Source organism: Otolemur garnettii, unplaced genomic scaffold (assembly GCF_000181295.1).
Source record: "Otolemur garnettii isolate 467f Iridium unplaced genomic scaffold, OtoGar3 scaffold00104, whole genome shotgun sequence".
Lineage (NCBI taxonomy): Eukaryota > Metazoa > Chordata > Mammalia > Primates > Galagidae > Otolemur > Otolemur garnettii.
Window position 1 is genome coordinate 30,465 of NW_003852499.1, and position 23,769 is coordinate 54,233.

General features: G+C 35.5%; 1 protein-coding gene across 3 annotated transcripts in view; it reads left to right on the forward strand.

Annotated features, from left to right (window-relative positions):
• Positions 1 to 23,769, forward strand: part of A2M (alpha-2-macroglobulin) — a 52,063-nt gene that overhangs the window by 11,595 nt on the left and 16,699 nt on the right. For 2 of the 3 annotated variants that reach the window (XM_012809337.2, XM_012809335.2), the window contains exons 11-22: positions 1,217 to 1,385; positions 3,602 to 3,829; positions 4,625 to 4,688; positions 5,606 to 5,748; positions 6,705 to 6,854; positions 9,134 to 9,301; positions 9,748 to 9,850; positions 11,130 to 11,253; positions 17,476 to 17,704; positions 18,404 to 18,530; positions 18,862 to 18,983; positions 19,438 to 19,489. In XM_012809337.2, the coding sequence (XP_012664791.1) occupies positions 1,217 to 1,385; positions 3,602 to 3,829; positions 4,625 to 4,688; positions 5,606 to 5,748; positions 6,705 to 6,854; positions 9,134 to 9,301; positions 9,748 to 9,850; positions 11,130 to 11,253; positions 17,476 to 17,704; positions 18,404 to 18,530; positions 18,862 to 18,983; positions 19,438 to 19,489 (1,679 nt within the window). The remainder of the gene's footprint in view (positions 1 to 1,216; positions 1,386 to 3,601; positions 3,830 to 4,624; positions 4,689 to 5,605; positions 5,749 to 6,704; positions 6,855 to 9,133; positions 9,302 to 9,747; positions 9,851 to 11,129; positions 11,254 to 17,475; positions 17,705 to 18,403; positions 18,531 to 18,861; positions 18,984 to 19,437; positions 19,490 to 23,769) is intronic. The other variant, XM_023517085.1, reaches the window with a different exon arrangement.

Below are 23,769 nucleotides of genomic sequence, written 5' to 3' on the forward strand. Positions count from 1 at the left end.
GTAAAATACCACCATTTAAGGTTTCCAGGTTTTTAACTTATACATTTTTATACAAATCTACAAAAAAAGTCTTCCATTGTGATTTTCCTATGGTAAACAGATGTGCAAATGAATCTTTCTGATTCCAGAAGTCTGGGGTGATAGCTGTGTGTACCTCAGTGTGTAAATATTGTGTATTATGTTCTTGATAGAAATGTTACAGGACTAGACTCAACAAAGTGAGTATATTCTAGAGGGCTTGATTATGTTATGAATGCAAAACATTTTCAGAAACTTTGGCCACTTCCTACAATGAAAGTGTTGTCTATTTTTTGAGAGGTATATTATACTATTTTATATTACATTGCTATTAAATAACAATAACAATAACATTTTTATGCAGAATCAAAATTTTGCATAAATTCTTACCTTTGTACATGCAGCTAACCTTCCATTGGCAAACTTCAATTATGTTAATCAGTTACAAATACTTATCCAAGTTAGCCTATTGTGCTTTCTACTACCAAAAGTAACTTATACTGAAAAAGAATCCCCATCTTAACAATCTGAACTAGACTACTCATCTGTTGAGTTCAACATTAGCAGTGATTTGGCTTTAGGCCTTATTTGGTGTGACTCTTTTCAGTTTTAGGTTTTGCACGTGGGAAGTATGTCATAAAGATTTTCCAAAAGATTGAAAATCTAGGCTGAGGAGCAGACACCATATATGGGATGACAAAAGAACACAGGACACTATATTAGCAATTGCTTACTTGCACATGTATGATACTTTAAGACACTAATCCACAGGAAGTTAATAGTCCACCACAAAATAAGTGTCAGGGGCTCAAATAAATGTATTTGACTAATGTATTAAAATTTACATTACTATATTAGTTTTGTGCTCTGTAATTGTCCACGAATGACACAGTATTTCCAAAATATTCAGAATATGTTTTTCAAGTTATCCCTGTTATTACTAACTCTATTCCTATCTATCTCTTCAAATTGCTTTATTTTTCTTCTTGGGATTGATTACTACTAAATTAATGTTGTATTTATATATTCATTTAGCATCTAGCTCTTTTATTAGACAGTGATGGAAGGAACTTTGTTTTGTTCAATCCTATATCTTCAATGTGTTCAACATTTAAGAGATAGTCAAAAATATTTGTAATAAAATGTATATGTTTGGGCTTATTACTTATTATCCATATGACTGACTTGCAGCTTTTAATTTTCAGGTGCGCCTAATGAATGGGAAAGATGCCCCTATGCCGAATAAAATCATCTATATCACAGCACACGAAGCTAACTATCACTCCAATGCTACCACAGATGAGAATGGCCTGGTGCAATTCTCCATCAATACCACCAGTGTTATGGGTACCTCTCTTACTGTTAAGGTAAGTTAGAAAGAAGTTATCGATGACATGACGTAGCCTTAAAAACATGATTGCAACTTAAAAAGTGATGAAATTTCCGAACTGTGTTTAGTCCCATGGAGAGAAAAAACTAGCAATTAGGAACCAATTTAAGAACAACTTTTTATAAGTTTATGAAAAGGAGGCAGTATTTTGGTGGGGCTAAAAGTGTACGTTCCACTTCAGCAACATTGGTAGGAATGGAGTAAAATTGTGCCGCCACTATGTAAGATAGTATAGTAGTTTCTCTGAAATTAAAAAATTGAATTACTATATGATTAATAAACCTTACCAAAGAGTAGAAAGGAAGGTCTTGAAGAGGTATTTGCACACCCATGTTCATAGCAGCACTATTCCCAATAGCTGAGAGGTGGAACCTACCCAAATATCCACCAATGAATGAGTAAACAAAACATGGACAGTGTACGTATACAATGGAACATTACTCAGCCTAGGATTTCCAAAGGGAAGGAAGTCCTACACATGCTACAACATAGATGAACCGTGAGGGCATTATGCTAAGTGAAATAAGTTACTCAAAAAAGGAAAAATACCGTATGAGTCCATGTACATGAGGTTTCTAAAGTAGTCAAAGTCATAGAAGCAGAAGATAGAATGGTGGTTTCCAGAAGCTAGAGAGAAAAAGAAATAGGGATTTGCTATTTAGTGGGTAGAGAGATTCAGTCTTGCAAAATAAAAAGTCCTATGTTGCACAACCGATATCTTTAACAGTACCAAACTGTACACTAAAAAATTATGAAGATAGTAATTTTATGGTTTATTTTTATCACAGTTTTTTGAAAAGTATAAATTCCAGCATCAAAATCAAGTAAAGTGGTTAAAAATATTGATTTAACTCTATAGTAAGGGAAAATAACTAAAACCTCAATGCTTCATTTCATTATCTTTAAAATGGGCACAATATTAGTATCTAACTCTTGGCATTATTGTAAAGATTAAATAATACATGCACTTTGTAACCACTCTTTAACTGTTAAATACTTTTATTATAAAAGCTAATATTAACATAATTGCTTTTAGTTTTAAAAATATACACTCCATGAATTATTGTCTTACTATATTTTTATCTTGTTTTCTAATTTTCTCCAGACGACCTGTCTATTCCCATATAATTTGTTTTGTGTATGAGTAGGATACAGTCTTCTCTTCACCAACAGAGATATAGATATATGCTTGTAGATACATAAATACACAATATATATTACATTATCATAGTACTGGGAAACCCCTGCCTCATTTAGTATAAAGAAGATATAATGTTATTGATTTAGATGTAAATAGATAGTATAATATCCCATACCTCCAATGACTCAAATTTGAATGTTTATTCATTTATCAATCAAGATATGTCTTGAATGTTTTCTATTGTGCCAGGCACTGTGGTAGTCCTGGCAATGAAAATATTACTTTTAAATGCTCCCTCTTTGGGTTGGTCATATATATGTTATCACTACAACATATATTGAGACCCTATATATGAACAAAGTGTCTTGCTGGCACAAGGATGCATTCATTCTATTGACAGCTGTGGGTGAAGGACCCAGAGTTAAGGACCAAGTTCTACATGTAGAAATATTTGAAATAGAATCCAGTAGGGTCTATGAGGTATGAGAAGAATCCAGGACAACAGGAAACATGAAAAATTCTCAGCCTCATATTCCAGGAGAGGTAGGCTTTAGCTAATTCACCAACTCAACTCTGAAATCAATGGTTTTTACCAATATTTTCTCAAATACTGCAAATAAGGTTGCAGTATTTTATTTATTCATAATACTCATTTCAAACCCATCATGAAAAAGACTGTTCTGAAGCAGTTTTTTAAGATTACTTAAGAGATTCAGTGAGGTTTCATAGATACCGTGTCTCTATTTGCATAGGTAAAGTAGCCAAAGAAATTTCAAGCAAGCTAATCAGAGCGAAGGAAGCCTCCTTTTGTGTTTTTCAGCAATGTACATCTCAAACCTAGCAGCCTCTGCATGTAAAAGCATATATCGTGCCTGCATTTGACACAGATGAATAAAATAAGGAGTCCTTCTCTCTCACTTTTTATTGTGAAGTAAAATATTTCTAGCTACAAGTTAAAGTAGGACAGTAAACTTATACAGTTTTATCAGAACATTTATTCTTTATGACGTATCATCTATAAAATAATATTGAATGTTTTCCTAATTCATTAGGTCAAACACAGAGATCAAAACAGCTGTTATGGCTACCAGTGGATATCAGAAGAAAACCAAGAGGCCTACCACACTGCTAATCTCGTGTTCTCCCTGAGCAACAGCTTTGTGCACCTTGAGCCTGTGCTTGGGGAACTGCGCTGTGGCCAAACTCACACAGTCCAGGCACATTATATTCTGAAAGCTCAGGTCCTGAAGGAACTGAAGGAGCTTGTCTTCTATTACCTGGTGAGAAAGAAGTCACAGCATTGACTTATCTGTAGACAAAAGCTCTCTGCAGGGGCAAGTAATTATAAAGCTCTTTTTTTTTTAAATTTTGGATTAATACGAGAGGACATACAAGTAGGCTATATTGTTTGTGTATGTAGTTAAAGTCCAAGTCATAGTTGAGACCTTTACCTGTACATTGTTCCCACTAGGGGAGAACTCACCAAGCTCCCTCACCCACATTTCTTGAATTTAATTGAATTTTTTTCTCATGTGTGCACATTGTTGTTAATCTACAAATTTCAACTGACTACATGAGATGCTTGATTTTCCATTCTTATGATTCTTTTCTTCGGAGAGTGTTTAGGCATCACCACTTTGACTTTTTTTGTGACAGAGTCTCACTCTTTTGCCCTGAGTAGAGTGCCATCGCATGATAGCTCACAGCAACCTCAAACACTTATTCTCCGGAGTCCTCTTGCCTCAGCCTCCCAAGTAGCTGGACTACAGGCACCCACCACAATGCCTGACTATAGTTTTTTTCTATTTTTAGTAGAGACAAGGGTCTTGCCCTTGCTCAGGCCCTGAACTCCTGAGTTCAAAGGCTCCTCCTGCCTCGGCCTCCCAGAGTGCTAGGATTCCAGGAGTGAGCCACTACACCCAGCTATCTTGACTTCTTATGCATGTTCCTTTTGAAAGTTTTACTTCTCCTAGGGCTATTTATTGCCAGCAGAGGCTCAATACAGCAAGCATAACAAAGCAAGATTGGAATCTCTGTCAGACACATGAAATTCATTTTTGTTTCCTTTTTTGCAGGTAATGGCAAAGGGAGGTATTGTCCGAAATGGGACTCATGTCCTGCCTGTGAGGCAGGAAGATAGTGAGTATTTGCACAATCACATTGTTGCCCCATTCTGACATATTCACCTTCTTACTACAGAAATACCAGCATTACTTTTGAGAGCAGAAGGATCATTTCTCTTTAAGCACAATAAAGAAGAATTTGAGAGAGGGAAAGCAATAATGTTTCCTTTTTTCCTCCCTTAATCACATATCCATTTTTTTCTTCAGCATGTTCTGTTTGCATTATTATATGTTATTGTATATAACCTATGTTTATTCCAAATTTTTAAAGCATAAGTATTCTTGGATCCTCTTCTCAAAATGGGAAACATGTAAGAATTATTAGAGAATGGGGAGGAGGAAAGGTAAAATTTTGGGATGCATTCTTGTGCTGAGTCATTTATACCTTTATAAATATCTGATTTTCCCTTCGATGATGGTTATTATTTATAAAGGGTTAAATAGCATACTTCTACCATTGAATTGGACCCTTTCCATGAACAAATATGTGGCAATATAAACATTTGAAGGTTGCTCCTCATCTAATAGAGCCTAAATACAATGTGTTAAACTCTTCCTACTATATCTTGTAGCTTCAGGATCTATCTCCTTCTTCTAGTGTGGTGCTGATCAAATGGTAGGAAAATGGGTGTCTCCATACCCTTAGATAGCATCAGAACCATACAGAGGTGAGGTAATGCTTAAAATTGGTGAGAAATCAATACCGTATATGATTTATAAAAGAAAATGGATTTTGATAAAGTTTTTCCTAAAGCTAGTGTTTTATTCATCTGTTTATTGCATCTACTATTCTTTATATCTATTACATCTACTAACAGAAAGTCATTAACTGGACCAGCCTCCCAAAATGGCTTTGTGCCACAGAATAATCTCATGTCAGCCCTGAACAGAACTATAACCCATGATTGCTTCTTCTCATTCTCCCTGCTTCAGTGAAAGGCCATTTTTCCGTGTCTGTTCCCGTGTCGTCAGACATTGCCCCAGTTGCTCGGTTGCTCATCTATGCTATTTTACCGGATGGGGAAGTGATTGGGGATTCTGCAAGGTATGAAGTTGAGCGTTGTCTGGCCAACAAGGTGGGTGCTTGATATCACAAACTTCTCAACATTTCAAACTAGATGTGTCCCAAAAGTCACCCATAAAGTTGTCATAAATAGGGAAAATGGGAAATGATAGCTAAATGTACCTTTATTTACAAAATTCATTACAAAATTTTACAAGGAAATAGCGGACAGAAAATACAGTAGAACCTCTGTAAGTTGACCACCCAAGGGACTGTAACAAACAGGTCAACATATGGAGATGGTCAACATAAAGAACTAAACCTGCTGTACTAACATACATGTGGTACACATCCAGTCTATGAAAATTAGGCCAACTTAAGGAGGTGGTCAATGTAGGGAGGTAGTCACCTATGGATGTTCTGCTGTATTTTCTATATATTTTGTAAAATCATAGTAGCTACTATTGCTTTCATTTATCTTATACTTGTGAGCATAAGCGCCAAAAGAGTTAAACAGTCCCCAAAGACATTCAGCCAGGTAATGGCAGAGTCAAGATTGAAAAGCCCTGTCTCTTGATTCCTAATGCAAAACTCTCAAAATTCTCCTAGCGCCTCGTCTCTTACCAAATGACAGAGTTCAGAGTACTTGTTCCCTTTATCTTTGATGGAATGTTGGGAAATATATGAGGAAGATTTTAAGACTACTAAAGAGCCAGAACAAAAATACACCTAGACCCACATGCAATCCAACCGCAGTTAATGATTGCCTCACCTCATATCAAAGATTAAAAAATGACATGTCATGATTAGTAATTTCTAAGAATAACTAGACATCATTAAAATGGCTCAACTGATTCTTGAGAATGAAAGAGAATGGCAGGGCACAAAAAGCCTCAGGGCTGATATAACACCAGCCACCCTGAAGTCAAAGCAGTTATGCACCGAATATGAAGAACATTCAGAAAATGCAAGGGACGCATGGTTAAATCAGTAAATTTCCTTTTCTGACCTTTTCCCTCAATTTCACAGGTGAATTTGAGCTTTAACCCAGAGCAAAGTCTCCCGGCCTCACACGCCCACCTGCGGGTCACAGCTTCCCCCCAGTCAGTCTGTGCCCTCCGCGCAGTAGACCAAAGTGTGCTGCTCATGAGGCCCGAGGCTGAGCTCTCCCCATCCTCGGTGAGTTCCTGACAGGCTCAGGAGGTCAACAAGGGCCATGCAAGGGGCTCAAAGCAAGCAAAAATGCCTACCTGGGAAGGATAAGGATAACGTCTATTAAAAATATATTTATCTAGGAGTTAAGTTTTGAGCTCTTTCACATGTGCTGTGGATAACATTATATATTTATATAGGATATAGACTACTAGCCATTGCAGATAAACAAAAAAAGAGTAATAAAAATGTATTGCCATACAGCATACTGAAACGAATAAAAGAATTTTATAAACATAAAATATGATTTAAAAAATTAACATCAAAAGAGACCGAGGTTAGAGGATCAGTTAAGACCAGGAATTTGAGACAAGTATGGGCAACAAAGTGAAACTCTGACCCTGTGACAAATAAAACAATTAGCCAGGCATGGTGGCACATGCCCGTAGTCCCAATTACTCAGGAGGGTGAAGCCAGAAGATCACCAGAGCCCAGGAGTTGGAGGTTGCTGTGAGCTATGGTGACACCACTAAACTCTAGCCTGATGGACAGAGTGAAACCCTATCTCAAAAAATGAACAAATAAAACAGAAAAAGAACTTGTGACTAAGATTAAGGTTCTTGCTCAAGTTCCCATAGCCGTACGAATCCAAATCTCATGGTGTCAAGGCACTTATAAGCAGTCTCTGAGTTGCAAACATTTGACTGACATATGACTCACAGTTACAAACAGGGACTATTACAGGTAATAGGTAAATGTACCTGTTCCAACTTATATACAAATTCTACTTAAGGACAGACCTACAGAACCTACCTCGTTCGGCCTGGGACTGCTGATAAATATGCAAAACTGGAGAATATACAAGGCAGATTATGAAAAGTGCTATAAGAGAGGTGTAGATGTACAAACTACAAGGATTCATTCTGATTGCTGAATCAGGGAAGCCATTCATAAATTTTTATATGTGTATATTACATACAGAGGGGGCCAAAAATGTATACACATTTTAAGAAAGGAAAAAATTGTACTAAAATTATAACACTCAATATATAAGTATACTGATAACAAAAGATGAACACAGATCACATTAGGCACCTCTTGTAACTGCAGACGTCAAATGTGATTCGAGTATTACAAATTTAATGTGGTTTTTTCCTTTCTTGAAATATGTACACATTTTGGTCCCCATAGTATATTTTGTATATTTTTATTTAATTTTTAATTAAAATGATAACTGTATACATTTATGGGGTATGATGTGTTGATCTGGTAAACAATGTGGAATGTTTAAATCAAACTGACTAACATAACCACCATCTCACTTACTTATTTTTTGTGGCAAGACATTTAAAATTTACTCTTAGTTATTTTGACATATACCCTTACATTGTGTTGTATACATTATAGATATTTTATGTATAATGCAAATATTATATATATAATATGTATTACATTTATAAATGTAAAAAGAAAAAACATGCACTAGCCAAAGTCTCTGAAGCATCATGTCCAGTATTTCACAGTTACAGTTTTATGTATTTTGTCAAAAGCTGGAGGATTTTGCTTCCATGAATAATATGTAAGAAGATACTATCTTGACTCAGCGCCTGCGGCTCAGGTGGTTAAGGCGCCAGCCACATACACCTAAGGTGGCAGGTTCGAATCCAGCCCGGGCCCACCAAAACAACGACAGCTGCAACCAAAAAATAGCCAGGCATTGTGGCAGGCGCCTGTGGTCCCAGCTACTTGGGAGGTGGAGGCAGGAGACTCGCTTGAGCCCAGGAGTTGGAGGTTGCTGTGAGCTGTGATGCCACGGCATTCTACCCAGGCCAACAGCTTGAGGCTCAGTCTCAAAAAAAAAAAGAAAATACTATCTTGACCCATGTAGAGAACATATATTTATTCATATAACAGGTTAGAACATATATTCATTAACTTTGTTATATGTTGAATCAGTTGCTAATCACAAGATAAAAGGCAAAAACTCTGAGCACAGTACAATATCTCAAATATAGCAGACAAATTTCTCTATTTTTATAGGTTTATTTCATTCTAATTTTGAGTCTAGTGTTCGCTTCTGAACCATGTAACAAAAATATGATGACCTGTGAGTACTTAGATGAGAATGTTTTGGTTAAACATCTTCAAAATGGCAACGGTTTTTAGAGAAAATGATCCATATTCTTTTTCTAAATTATCAAATCAATGAGAGTACTCATGGTGATAATTCTTATTCTTTTCTCCTTGCATTTAAAAAAATAAACCACAAGTAAGTTTGCTTTTTTTGTTTCTTTGCATTTGTACAGGTTTACAACTTGCTTCCACTGAAGGACCTCACTGGTTTCCCAGGTGGTGTGAACCAGCAGGAGGACAGCAATGAAGACTGTGTTGAACATTACAACATCTATATTAACGGAATAACATATTCCCCAGTGCCAAATTCAAATGAAAAAGATATGTATAGCTTCCTGCAGGTAAATTCCTCACATTGTGGATGTTGAGTTTATACAGTTCTTAAAATATTGTGTATGGAAAAAAAATCATTTATTTTGATCCCTTATGGTTGAGGATAATGAGACAAAGAGAGCACGTGACCGCTCCAAGTTCGCTAATAGTAACAGGTCTGCTAAAATCTACAAAACTGAATGGCACTTTTTGGATTATTAATCAAACTTTCTTTTTTATTAAAACTCATTATTTTATGATATTCATAAATATCCCATATATAAAATAATTACTATTGAAGGAGCTCAAGGAAAGAATGAAATTACTTACGTAAGTATTCTCATGTCTCTTCTACAGATGTGAACGTCAAAAGTTTAATATTAAGCTAATTGGACTGCTTATCAAATTCAAAGAAAAGAAGCATGCACTGATATGTAATATCTATGTACTGATTAGGTGATAATTTTCTTTACAGGATATGGGCCTAAAGGTATTCACCAACTCAAAGATTCATAAACCCAAAGTATGCCCACGGCATGAACAGTATGAAACACGGACACCACAGATAGCTTATTTAGGTAAAAAATGATTAATAAAAATTTATTTCCTGATGTATTGAACTGAATAAAAGGATTTTTAGAAAGATAAAATGTAAACAAATCAACCAAAAAAGGACTTGTGATTGATAAATATGCGTATTGAGATTCTTGTTGGAGGTCATATAGCAATATAACCGCATATCTTCTGATTGTGTCAGGCCATTCACATGTGCAACTCTGGCAATAATCCAAGGCAGACTATGAGAGAGGTAATACACAAATATGCAAAGCAAAAGAAATATTAACTCTGCTTGAGGAATCAGATGTTATTTATGAAGAATTAGTTTCTGGCAAATGGAGATGTGTGAGGTTGAAAAGGGAAGAGAAAGTTTCCAAGCATAGAATCAGTGTAAACAGAAATAGAAGTGGTTATGAATGAGAACTACTTTTTCATCTATCAATATTCATCAGCCAATATTAATGTTGGAACCACAAGCATTCATCAATGATGTGAGCTTCTTTGTTGATAAATCAATTAATAATCAAGTGTTTATGTATAATCTGACATTCCCAAATCATGATTAAGCATACGTTAAATACACACAGAAGAGGTTCAAAAAGCAAGGAAAACGTTCAATGAGAATCAATTGGCTATATGATACTACCAGAAAGATTATTGTGTATATTTACATTATTTATAAATTACATTCTACAATCTTTTATCAGTACCATTTACAGTAAACTAATACATACAAGTATGTATATGCACGATTTTTTCAGAGATTTGGTTATTAAATATTTACCAGCATAACCTTAACAGATAGGGAATAGGGTGAAAGAACCTAACTAACTTCCAACCCAATATGGAATAAAGGGACTTGTTCATCCTTGATCTTTCCACTCCTGTAAACTGTTTCCCCAAGCCACTGCCACATATCTGTGTCACAACTGAGAAACACACCAATGGGAAATACGACTACTGCTTTCCTCCCAACCCCATGTCATAATACCGTCCTCTTAGCATAATGGCACAGCCACAGAGGACTCCAGAGCCCTTCTGCTCACAGGCAATCCAAGGATCTTTCTGCCAAGGTCTCTATGTCCTCTGCTAATGATCTTCCCCCAGCTCACTCCTAGCTTCTAATACATCAGAATTCAGCCGAAATATTACCTTCTCCAAAAAACTTTTTCTACACCCAAGTGCCCTCTTCCTGGTTCTTCTCTGTTTCATCACCCTTTATGTCTCTGATAGCACCTACTACAAACTCTCACAAGTTTTAACTTTAATGTTTATTTTTCTTCTTCTCTCTCACCCTAGTAGATTCAGACCTAGCACAAAGAGGCTTCTCGGGTATGGCGATGATCCAAGTAAATGAGGCTCCCACAGAGATTGTACGAAAGTACTTCCCTGAGACATGGATCTGGGATTTGGTGGTGGTGAAGTAAGTATCATTTTTTTTTCTTTTTTTTTAGACAGTCTCACTTGGTCACCCTTTGTAGAATGCCATGGCATCTTAGGTCACAGAAACTTCAAACTGTTGGGTTCAAGTCATCCTCTTACCTCAGCCCCTCAAGTAGCTGAGATTACAGGCACCCACCACAAACAGCACTTGACTTTTTTCTTTTTTTAGAAACAGGGTCTTGGGGGGAATGGGTGGAGGGAGGGTGATTGGAGGGATCACTTCTATAGTTTATCTTACAAGGGTACAAGTGAATCTTTCTAAGAGTAGAGTATGATTGTCTTAACACAATAACTAAGAAAATGACATGTAGGCTATGTTAACCAGTTTGATGAAAATATTTCAAATTGTATATGAAAACACCACACTGTACCCCAGAATTGCATTAATGTATATAGTTATTACTTAATTAAAAAAAGAAAAGAAAAGAAAAGAAACAGGCTGGTCTTTTGCAGGCTGGTCTCAAACCTGTGAACTCAACAATCCACCCACCTCAGCGTCCCAAAGGCTGGGATTATAAGCATAAGCCACTGTACCAAGCCAAGTAGCGTCCTTTATGTACAAAATGCAATACAGATTCCTCACTATATTCAATTCTTAGCTAATTATTCTGTTTTTATTATATATATTGACAATGTGCAACACGATGTTTTAATATACCTATACATAGTGAAATGATTACAACAATCAAGAAAATTAACATATCTATCACCTCACATTATTACCTGTTTTTGTGCATGTGGCAAGTGTACCCAGAAATCTATCCTCTTAGCCAATTTCCAGTTGACAATATATTATCAACTATAGTCTTCATATGGTACCTTAGAGCTCTACATTTATTTACCCTACCTAACTGCAACTTTGTAGCCTTTGACCTAAATCTTGCCATCCATCATGCTATTCTCTGTTTCTGTGTGTTCAGCTTCTTTTAAATTACACATGCAAGTGAAATCATGTAATATTATTCTCTCTATGTGTTTTATTTCACCTAGCACAGTGTCCTCCAGGTTCATCCATGCCCTCACAAATGGCAGGATCATTTTCTTTTTAAGGCTGAATAATATTCCATTATACAAACACACACACATCCCTACACATAAAATTTCTTTATATATTCATCCACAGACAGATGCTTAGGTTGTTTCCCTATTTTGGCTACTGTCACCAATGCTGCAGTGGACATACGCATGCATATATATCTCTACAAGGAGATGCTCATTATATTTCTTCGGAGTAAAAACTCAGAAGAGGGATTTCCAAGTCATACCATATTTTCATCTTTAATTTTTTGAGGAATTTTCATACTGTTTTCCATAATGGCTAACCAGTTTATATTCCCACCAACATTATAAACACCAAGGAAGTATGAATACACTCCTTCCAGAGAAAACTTGGAGTCTCAGTTTATCACTATCCCTTATAGTGATCGGCAGGGAAGGAAGGGCAGGGAAGAAGGGCATTTTCCTAAACTCCTTTTCGTGCCTCTGGAGGACTATTGTTTACCTGTCAATCCTCAGGCAGCAACTGAGACAGTGTGTAAACAAACCACTTCCAAGGAGAAACTGACAGCTGTTGGCTAATTTTTCAGTTATTTTTAAATGTTTTTTTAATTAAATCATAGCTGTGTACATTAACACAATCATGGGGTACAATGTGCTGGTTTTATATACCATTTGAAATATTTTCATCAAACTGGTTAACATAGCCTTCACGGCATTTTCTTATTGTGTTAAGACATTTATAGTCTACACTTAGTAAATTTCACATGTACCCTTGTAAAATGCACCATAGGTGTGGTCCACCAATTACCCTCCCTCCACCCTTCCTCCACAATCCCCTCCCCTCCCTCTCCTCTTTTTCCTTCTTCTTGGGCTATAATTGGGTTATAGGTTTCATAAGGAAGCTATAAATTGGTTTCACAGTAGGGCTGAGTACACTGGATACTTTTTCTTCCTTTCTTGAGATACTTTGCCAAGAAGAATACGTTCCAGCTCCATCCATGTAAACATGAAAGAGGTAAAGTCTCCATCTTTCTTTAAGTCTGCATAATATTCCATGGTGTTTTACCACAATTCAGTAATCCATTCATGGGTCAGTGGGCACTTGGGCTTCTTCCATGACTTAGCAATTATAAATTGAGCTACAATAAACATTCTGGTACAAATATCTTTGTTATAAAGTGATTTTTGGTCTTCTGGATATATACCTAGTAGAGGAATTGAAGGATAAATGGCAGGTCTATTTTTTGATCCATAAGTGATCTTTCCAAAAGGAACATATTAGTTTGCATTCCCAACAGCAGTGTTTCTCCACATTCATGCCAACATCTCTGGTTTGGGGATTTTGTGATGTGGGCTAATCTTACTGGAGTTGGATGATATCTCAAAGCGGTTTTTTTTTTTTTTTTTGCAGTTTTTGGGTTTGAGCCCACCACCTATGGTATATGGAGCTGGTATCCTACTCCTTTGAGCCACAGGCACCGCCCCCCTCAAAGTGGTTTTGATTTACATTTCTCTGATGATTAAGGATAACGAGCATTTTTTCATAATATAGGTACTAGTTCCTCTTTAAAGGTTTGGTAGAATTCTGATGTGAAGCCATCTGGTCCCAGGCTTTTTTTTTTAGGGAGATTTTGTATAGCCAATGCTATTTCAGAACTCGATATAGGCCTGTTCAACATTTCCACTTCATTTGGCCTAGGTCTAGGAAGGTGGTGTGCTTCCAAGTATTGGTCTATTTCCTTCAATTTTTCATATTGAGAAACTCTGAGAATAGAGTTTCTTGTAATATTCATTAAGGATTTTTTGAATTTCTGAGGAGTCAGTTGTTATTTCATCTTTGCCATTTCTGATTGATGAAATTAGAGATTTTATTCTTTTTTTCCTGGTTGGATTAGCCAAATGATTATCTATTTTATTGACCTTTTCAAAAAACCAGCTTTTTGATTTATTGATCTGTTGTATAATCCTTTTGTTTTCAATTTAATTTAATTCTGCTCTAATTTTGGTTATTTCTTTTCTTCTGCTGGGTTTGGGATTGGAATGTTCTTCCTTTTCCAGTTGCTTGAGATGTCCCATTAAGTTGTTAACTTACTCTCTTTTCATTCTCTTTTTTTGTTGTTGTTCAATTTTACATACAAACTTTATTTTTGTTTTTTGTTGTTGTTGTTGTTTTTATAATTAATTATTTTTTATTAAATCATAACTTTGTACATCTTTCTGTTCTCTTAAGGAAGGCTTGCAGTACTATAAATTTCCCTCTTAGGACCGCCTTTGCAGTATCCCAGAGGTTATGATTTGTGTCTTCATTATCGTTTTGTTCCAAAAATTTGGTAATTTCCTTCTCAATCTCATCTATGACCCAGCCATCATATCAATAACCTTATGCTAGCTTAACCTTAAGGTTTCCATGTATTTGTATGAGTATGCAGATTCCTGTTGTTACTGAGTTCAACTTTTATTCCATGATTCTCTGAGAAGATGCAAGGAATAATTTCTATTCTTTTAAAATTGCTGAGGTTAGACTTGTGACCTAAGATGTGATCACTTTTGTAGTATGTTCCATGGGCTGATGAGAATGTGTATTCAAGAAGAATGTGTATTCAATTTTGTTAGGATGAAATGTTCTGTAGATGTCTCTTAAATCCAATTGTTGAATGGTTAAGTTTAAGTCTAAAATTTTTTGCTGAGCTTCTTATTGGAGGATCTATCCAACACTGCCAAAGGAATGTTAAAATCTCTGACTATTATGGAGCTGGAGGAAATCAAGTTCCTCATGTCTGTTAAGAGTTTCTCTTATAAATTGAGGTGCATTCTGGTTGGGTACATAAATATTAATAATTGAAATCTCATCATGTTGAGTGTTACCCTTAACAAATATGAAGTGATCATCCTTATCTTTCCTTACTTTTGTTGGTTTAAAGCCTATTGTATCTGCAAATAGAATTGCAACACCTGCTTTTTTACTGATGTCCATTTGCCTGAATTATAGCTGACCATCCCTTCACCCTGAGTCTATATTTATCTTTTAAGGTAAGATGAGATTCTTGTATGCAGCAGATATCTGGCCTGAGTTTTTGTATCCAGTCAGCCAACCTGTGCCTCTTTGGAAGACAATTTAAGCCATTCACATTAATTGAGAATATTGATAAGCCTAGTAGAATTTAGGGTATTGAGTTTTTCAATAGTCCAGTGGACATTTTTAATCCTTTCACAACTGTGGAAGTTGGGATTTGATGTAAAGTTTCTGAGTGAGTTTACTTTTGTTGTGGAGGATCGCACTGGTCAATATGGAAGATAGGTCTGAGAATATCCTGGAGAGCTGGTTTAGTTATGGCAAATTTCTTCAACATGTGAATGTCATTAAAGTATTTAATTTCTCCATCATAAATGAAACTCAGTTTAGCTGGATACAAGATTCTGGGTTGAAAGTTATTTTGTTTTAGGAGATTAAAAGTCTATGACCTCCCTCTTCTAGCTTGAAAGGTTTTAGCAGAGAGATCTACAATCATTCTTGTATTCTTGCCCTTATAGGTTATGGTTTTCTTATGTCCGGTTTCTTTCAGAATTTTCTCCTTCATATTAACTTCATATTCACTTTAGTGAAGTTAATGATGATATGCCTAGGAGAAGTCTTATTCAGGTTGCATCATGCTGGGGTACTGAAACTGTCTGCTATCTGGATTTCAGAATTTCTTAGCATGTCTGGAAAGTTCTCCTTCATAATCTCATAAAGAAGGGCCTCTGTGCCTTTCAAAGCCACCTCATCACCTTCTGGAATTCCTATAAGGTGAATATTAGTTTTCTTTTAATTATCCTAGAGCTGTCTGAGAGAATGATCCATTTTTGCTCTTCATTTCTCTTCCTCTTTGAGCATTTGGGAGCATTCAAAAGCTTTGTCTTCAATGTCAGAAATCCTTTCTTATGCTTGCTCCATTCTGTTACTGAGGGATTCTACTGTATTTCTCAGATCTTTGAGGGCTGCAAGTTCTTGTCTCAATGTGTCAAAATCTTTGGTGATTTTGTCTTTGAATTCGTTGAATTCTTGAGGCAACTTTTGAAATGCTCCTTGAATTTCTAATTCCAACTTTACCTTCATTCTATTAATCTTATTTGCAATCCAAACTCTGAATTCAATTTCTGGCATCCCAGCCATTTGTCTATGAATGGGATCTTTAGTTGTGTCCACCATATCATTCCTTGGGAGAGTTGATCTGCTCTGGTTATTCATGTTACTGGAGTTTTTCCACTGATTCTGCCCCATAATTATTTTACACCATTTGGCTAGATGAGCAGATAAGGTAAAGTTGGGTTGGAGTCTCCTGGAGTAGTGATTAACCTGCCATTTGCCCAAGAGCTGTGACTGGTGTCTATACCTTTTCCCCTGAGCTTTGCAAAGGACCTGTACAGTGCTACGGCCTGACACTGGGGATCTGCTTGGTGTGGTGGGGCTAAGTGGCTCTGTCTTGTTTTCACTTGGTCTCTGTACAATCCTAGTGAATCAATAACTCTGGGTTGAAGTCTCAGCCTTTACTCATGGGGCCTGCATTTTTATCCCAGATCTGTTCTGCCAGTGGCTACCACCAGAGTAGAGCTAATTTTTCAGTATTGAAGCACTTTAGGAAAGAGATCCTAAAGGGCACATTGATATTTTCAAGAGTGGTTCAGCACAAATACTTCTGTTACCAAGTCTCACTAAATGCATCAGAGCTAAGAAATTTTGCATAAATTTAATTCTATGATTTTCCCCAAATTGGCATAAGGACAAAATATAACAGAGATTAATACCTGTAAGAGTGTTAATTGGTCAACAATCTTGGGCTAAGCACAGATCCAGTCAGGCCAACTATACACAACTGTAGTAGAATTAAAAAGTATAAAGCAATCCTCAGTAAAATAGCCTTTTAGAGAAAAGAACTTAAGGATAATCTCAAATTATAAATTTCTACCTATTTTGTGTGTAAAAGGTTATGCTGCAACTGTATGGCTGTAGGAGATTCTGAGATAGACTAGCATTGAAAATAGAATTGGAAGAAATGAAGGGCTTACATTTTTCCATCTCAAGCTTTGATTCTATTCTCAATTATTGATATTGCTATGGAATGCATACATGTCATGACAATAGAATCCTTTATAGGGATTCTCATCCCAGAAAGGATTTACTTAACTACGTTCTTTCTGTTCTTCACATTGTCATCCTCCCCAGCTCATCGGGTGTTGCAGAGGTGGGAGTATCAGTCCCTGACACCATCACAGAGTGGAAGGCAGGGGCCTTCTGCCTATCCCAAGACACTGGACTTGGTCTCTCTCCCACTGCCTCTCTCCGAGTCTTCCAGCCCTTCTTTGTGGAGCTCACAATGCCCTACTCTGTGGTCCGTGGAGAGGCCTTCACACTCAAGGCCACAGTCTTAAACTACCTTCCCGAATGCATTAAGGTAAGGATCTCTTTCCTAAATTGAACACAAGGTAGCAATCACATAAATTAAAAGCTGCTTTCTTAGGAGTATTAACAAACTCTTGTGTACAAGATATGTATACTAGAGAAGGAATATTATCAGATATTCATGTGTTGCATGAGTTACAGTTGCTATTTCCAAATAAAAAATTGCAACTAAATTTCTAGACCTTTTCATAACTCTTTAAAGTTAGGTACTTCAGGTAATATGATGATTTCTGACCCAGGCAACAAAAAAAATCAGTAATCTTCATTCTCATGTCTTAGATTATTCAAGGTTTCAACCTCTGCATTCCCATATATTTAATTTTTCATAGCTCATTCATTATATTAAGCCTAATTTTAAGTTATTTATGAGCATCTTACCTGTACTGAAACCATATCTCTTTGTAAATCATGTATACTCTGCTGGGAAAGCTGAGGAGATGGCCAAAACAGTAGAGCAATAAGCCATGATGACATCTCTTCTCTGCTCCCACCACAGAAGAGCAGGTTGCAACCAAATACTCAGATTTAGACATCAGATCCACCTAGATGTACTAAAGGTGCTTTGTCTTTGTTTGAATCTTCATTGATATTAGCAACCTGAAATTTTACCAGTCCCTCCGTATGCTTTTCTTCAAACCCATTCTCTCTCTAGTCTCCTTCTCCCTCTAATTTGTCTCATGTGTGTTTTCAGGTCAGGGTGGAGCTAGAAGACACTCCCACATTCCAAGCTGTCCGTGTGGAGAATGAACCAGAGTCTCACTGCATCTGCGGGAATGGGCGGCAAACTGTGTCCTGGGCAGTAACCCCAAAGTCACTAGGTAAGGGACAGACTACTAGAAATAATTCTCTACTCAAAAATTGCATCTATCCATGGGAACCTTATATTTAGTACTACTTTCCTTAGGAAAAGGCCCCTAGATGGTACAATATGATTTGTTGTCTTTAATATAGGAGTGCCTAGAAAGATATCTCCAAACATCTCACCTTGGATTTTCAGTATCATTAGCCTCTCTTTGTGCTATTTCCATTCTTGCTCCTGTGTTTTTATGAAAAAAGTTAAAGCACAGTGTTGAACATTTACAAATCTTGAAATTGAAAGCATGAAGGAAGGGGAAGGTGATACTCATCTCTGTTGGCTCTTTTCTTCAGGATATGTGAATTTCACTGTGAGTGCAAAGGCACTAGAATCTTTAGAGTTGTGTGGGACTGAACTGCCTATGGTCCCCGCCTATGGAAAGAAAGACACAATCATCAAGCCCCTGTTGGTTGAAGTAAGTAAGCCTACTCATTGGACAGGTCACACTGAGTTGCACAAAATGATAGTGAATCCAGTTGGGGTTTCCACTTTTAAGTAAGAAGACCTAAGTACTATATGGTTCATAATATCCATAATAATAATATAATAATGTACATGAATAATATAATAATATTAATAGTCATTATGGATAATATCAAAAGTTATTATGGATATTTTACAATATTATTCTTCTTTGCCTACCTGCCCATCTGTCATCTCTGTGTCTCTCATTTTCTTAATTTTTCCTTTGCTTTCTTTCTCATGTATCAACCTGCTGCCTTCAAATAGCTTATACTTATAGGGTTTACTTATGTAATACAGTTCAAATTCCTCTCTTCACTATCCAGAAATCTGTGGTCCCCCTATCAATACACATGTTCTGAGGGTTGGTCCATTCCCATCTCTAACTTTTTTTCTTTTCTTTAAAGCCCGAAGGACTAGAGAGAGAAGTGACATTCAACTCCCTGCTTTGTCCATCAGGTAAGACTCAATCATCATAACTTAAAAGCATTGGCTAAAATTTATGTGACACTTGACATTCAAAGAACTTTTGTATGTTACTTTTAAAACTTTCCCTATGAGGTAAAACCTGGAGTACCATCAGAAGCCAAGTAATTTGATCAGGAGAAAATCTTTAGTCCATGCATTCTAAGTCTTGATCTCTTCCAGCACTTATAGAAACACCAAAATGTTTTTCTAAATAGGAAGTGGTGTGGGCATAGGTACAAAGTAGGTAAAGTCAAAATGAATATTGCCAGAGGGGATATTTCCTTGAAGGATTACTAATATAACACATGGATAGCTGAATTCAGAGCATTCCAATACTGAGTTTTACATAGATGACATCATTTGATAAAGGGACTGTGCCATTTCCCAAAGAAAGAGTTGTCATGGTCTTTACCATTATTATCATATTAATATTTATTAGCTGCCAGTACTGTACCTAATGCACTATCATTTGAGAAGGGATAGAAGAAACTTATGATAAAAAGTATAACTTTATCTTAGTGAAGAATTTTCCACTCTAAACAAAAACATTTATAGAAATACAGTACACTAAGACATTTGGTAGAAAACCTAAATGCAAAGCAAGCAGGTGGGAGAAGGCAGGGGTGGAGGGGTAAATTCACTCCTAACAGGTACAGTGAACACTGTCCAGGTGAGGGGCACATTTATAACTTAATGCAAACTGTACAGAAACAATTCACGTAACCAAAATATTTGTATCCCTATAATATTCTGAAATTTAAAAATAATAAAATAAAATAGTATTTTTTTAAAGAGAAAACCAAAGTGCACTGAGAAATGTGTTAACACAACATGTTCTTACTCCAGTCAATATCAAATCAAAATCAAATATATGTTCATTGCACCCTCTCTGTCTGCCTACTAATGCCTTTTTGCTGCACTTTTTATTGTGAAGACTAACATATAAAATGTGCCCTAAAAACCTTATTTACTAAATTTTTAGCCTTATTTCTACACTTAAGTGCCTTTAGTACTAACCACTCAATCCTTTTTTCATGACTTCCCCATTTCTGAGTTATTCATTTTGATTTATCTATCTCTCAGATACCAATACCAATCATCAAGAAATTTTAATGAAATCCATGCAGATAAGTTTAATTATCCCTATAATTATACAAAAATACATTGTCTTTTAAGAAAACAAAACAGAATATCATATGAAAAGCTAATATCAAAAAAAAAAAGCTAATATCACTCCCTTGGAATATTTTTAATACTTTGATGATTATCTATGGACCTTTAGAAATAATATATGTAGATGCATGTGTTTTCACATATGTCACATAAAAGGTATTACACAAATCATACAACTTTCTCTCTACAAGTCACTCTTTGTTTTTTACTCAGCAGTCTGTCTTGGAGATCTATCTATGCTAAGTTGTAGATACCATCATTCCTTTTAGTTGCTTTTAAGTCTATAATATCAGTATATTTTTAACCTTCCCATATTGGTTTTTCCAACTATTTGTTTGTAAAAATAATAATAATTAATTAATTAATGATAATAATAGCCTTCTTGTTTACATATGTGAGGATAGGTAGGGTAGATGCCAAAATGGTAAATTCCTGAGTTAGGGGTTGTATGCCTATGAAGTTCAGCAATTAAGTTCACAAACTCATCCTAGAAAAAGTGCTATATACCTCATTGCTGAATATCACTGTAGTCACCTTTGAAGAGCTCACCTTGGGAAGCTGTATACTTGATGCCAACACCTAATCCATCCTTCAAAGCACCCTTTTTCTGGAATGACCATCAGAGCTGTCTATTGTACAACACACAAAAACATGAAACAACAATAATGACTGCCCCTCAGGAAGACACCACCACACATTGACATGAGCACAGCTGTGAGACACTGATAAATCAAGGTTATGAAACTTTACCAAGTTGTTTGTACAGTGCTGCCAACATTAAGTGCACAGTGGCATGTTTGCAAACTTAATTGTCAGACCTTGTACAATGGATTGGTTGACCATTTGTATATCTTAGTTTGAAAACCATTTTTAACTGGGCTATTTGTTTCTTGCTGTTGTTTGAGTTCCTGATATATTTTGGATATTCACTCCTATCAAAGGAGTAAATATTATTAGTTTGATGTAATCCTATTTGTTTTTGCTTTTGTTTTTTGCACTTTTGGAGTCAAAACCAAAAAAAATTATTGCCCAATCCAATGTCCTGTAGTTTGTCCCCTATATTTTTTCTAATAGTTTTATGTCTTACATTTAAGTTTTTAATCCATTTTAGTTGAATTTATCATGTAAAATTTTACTCTTCTACATGTGGTTATTCAGTTTCTCCAACACCATTTATTGAAAAAACTATAGTTTTCCCTTTGTGTTTTCTTGGCAATTTTGTCAAAAATCAATTTATCATGCATGCATGGATTCATTTATAGGCCCTCTATACTGTTCCATTGGTCAACATGTCTACCTTTATACTAGTACCATACTGTTCAAGTTATTATAGGTTGGTAATATACTTTGAAACTTGATATCTCTAAGTTTGTTCTTTTTATAATGATGCTTTGGCTATTTGAGTTTTGTGTATGTGTGTGATTTCATGTGAATTTTAAGACTGCTTTTTCTATTTCTATGAAAAGTGAAATTGGAATTTTGATGGGAATTATAATGAATCTGTTGATCACTTTGGGTAGTATGAATGTTTTAATAGTATTAATTCTTCCAGTCCATGAACACTGGATATTTTTCCATTTATTTGTGTCTTCTTCAATTTCTTTCATTAGTGTTTTATTGTTTCAGCATACCTTTTACTTTTTTATTTCTACATATTTTTTCTTAGTTATTGTGAATGGGATTATTCTCTTGATCTTTTTTTGATAGTGTGTGGTTTGATTTTTGTGTCTTGCAACATTACAGTATTCATTTATGAGTTCTAACTGTTTTTTAGTAAAGTCTTTAGGATTTTCTATGCATATGATCATGTCATCACAAATAGTGAAAATTTTACTTCTTTATTTCCAATTTGGATACTTTTTCTTTTTCTTATCTGATTGCTTTTGCCAGTACTTCTTTGAAAAGAAATGGCTAGAATGGACATCCTTGTCTTATTCCAGATCTTAGAAGAAAGACTTTTAATTTTTCACTGTTGAATATAATGTTAGCTGTGGGCTTATCATCTATGGCCTTTCTCATGCTAAGGCTCATTCTTCTTTCTATACATAATTTGTTATGAGTTTTTATTGTAAAAGAATGTTGATTTTTGTCAGTGCTTTTTCTCCATCTAATGAGATGGTACTGTAATTTTTGTTCTTTATCCTGTTAATGTTGTGGATTTGCATGAGTTGAACAATTTATCCCAGGGATAAATACCCATGTCATTGTGGTGGATAACCATTTTAAAGTGTTATTGAATTGGATTTCCTACCCTTTTTGTTGTTGTTATTTTTTAGAAGAAGATTTTCACTATGCTACCCAGGTTGGACTCAAATTCCTAGGCTCAAGTGATCTTACCACCTCAGCCTCCCAAGTAGTTGATAGTTGGGATTAAAGACAAGTGCTACTGTGCCTGGATGGTTTGCTAGTATTTCACTGAGAATTTTGGCATCTATATTCATCAAAGATACTAGTGTGTAATTTTCTTTCCTTGTAATGTCTTTGTCTAGCACTGGTATCTGGGTAATACTTCTAAATTCATAAAGTGCATTCCTTCCTTTCTATTGTTTTTGGCAAAATTTGAGAAAGATTAGTATTAGTTATTTTTAAATGTTTGGTAGAATTCTAACGTGAAGACATCAGAAATTTGGCTTTTTTAAGAGGAAAAATTTTTATTACTGATTCAATTTCCTCACACATTATTCTATTCAGATTTCTAATTCTTTATGATTCAGACTTAGTAGTCTGTATACATCTAGGAATTAATCCATTTCTTCCAAATTACCTATTTTGTTGGTATGTAATTGTTCATGATAATCTTTGTGATCCTTTGTATTTCTGTGGTACCAAAAATAATGTCTCCTCTTTCCTTTCTGATTTTATTTGAGCTTTCTCTCTTTTTTCTTAGGCTATGCAAAAGTTTGTCAATTTTGCTTACCTTTTAAAAAAACAACTCTTAATTTTATTGATCTTTCATATTGCTTTTCTAGTTTCTATTTGATCTATTTCTGCACCGCTCTTTATTATTTCTTTCCTTCTGCCAATTTTGGGCTTAGTTTGTTCTTTTTCTAGTTCTCTGAAGAGTAATGTTAAGTTCTTTGATTTTTTCCTTCTTTTTC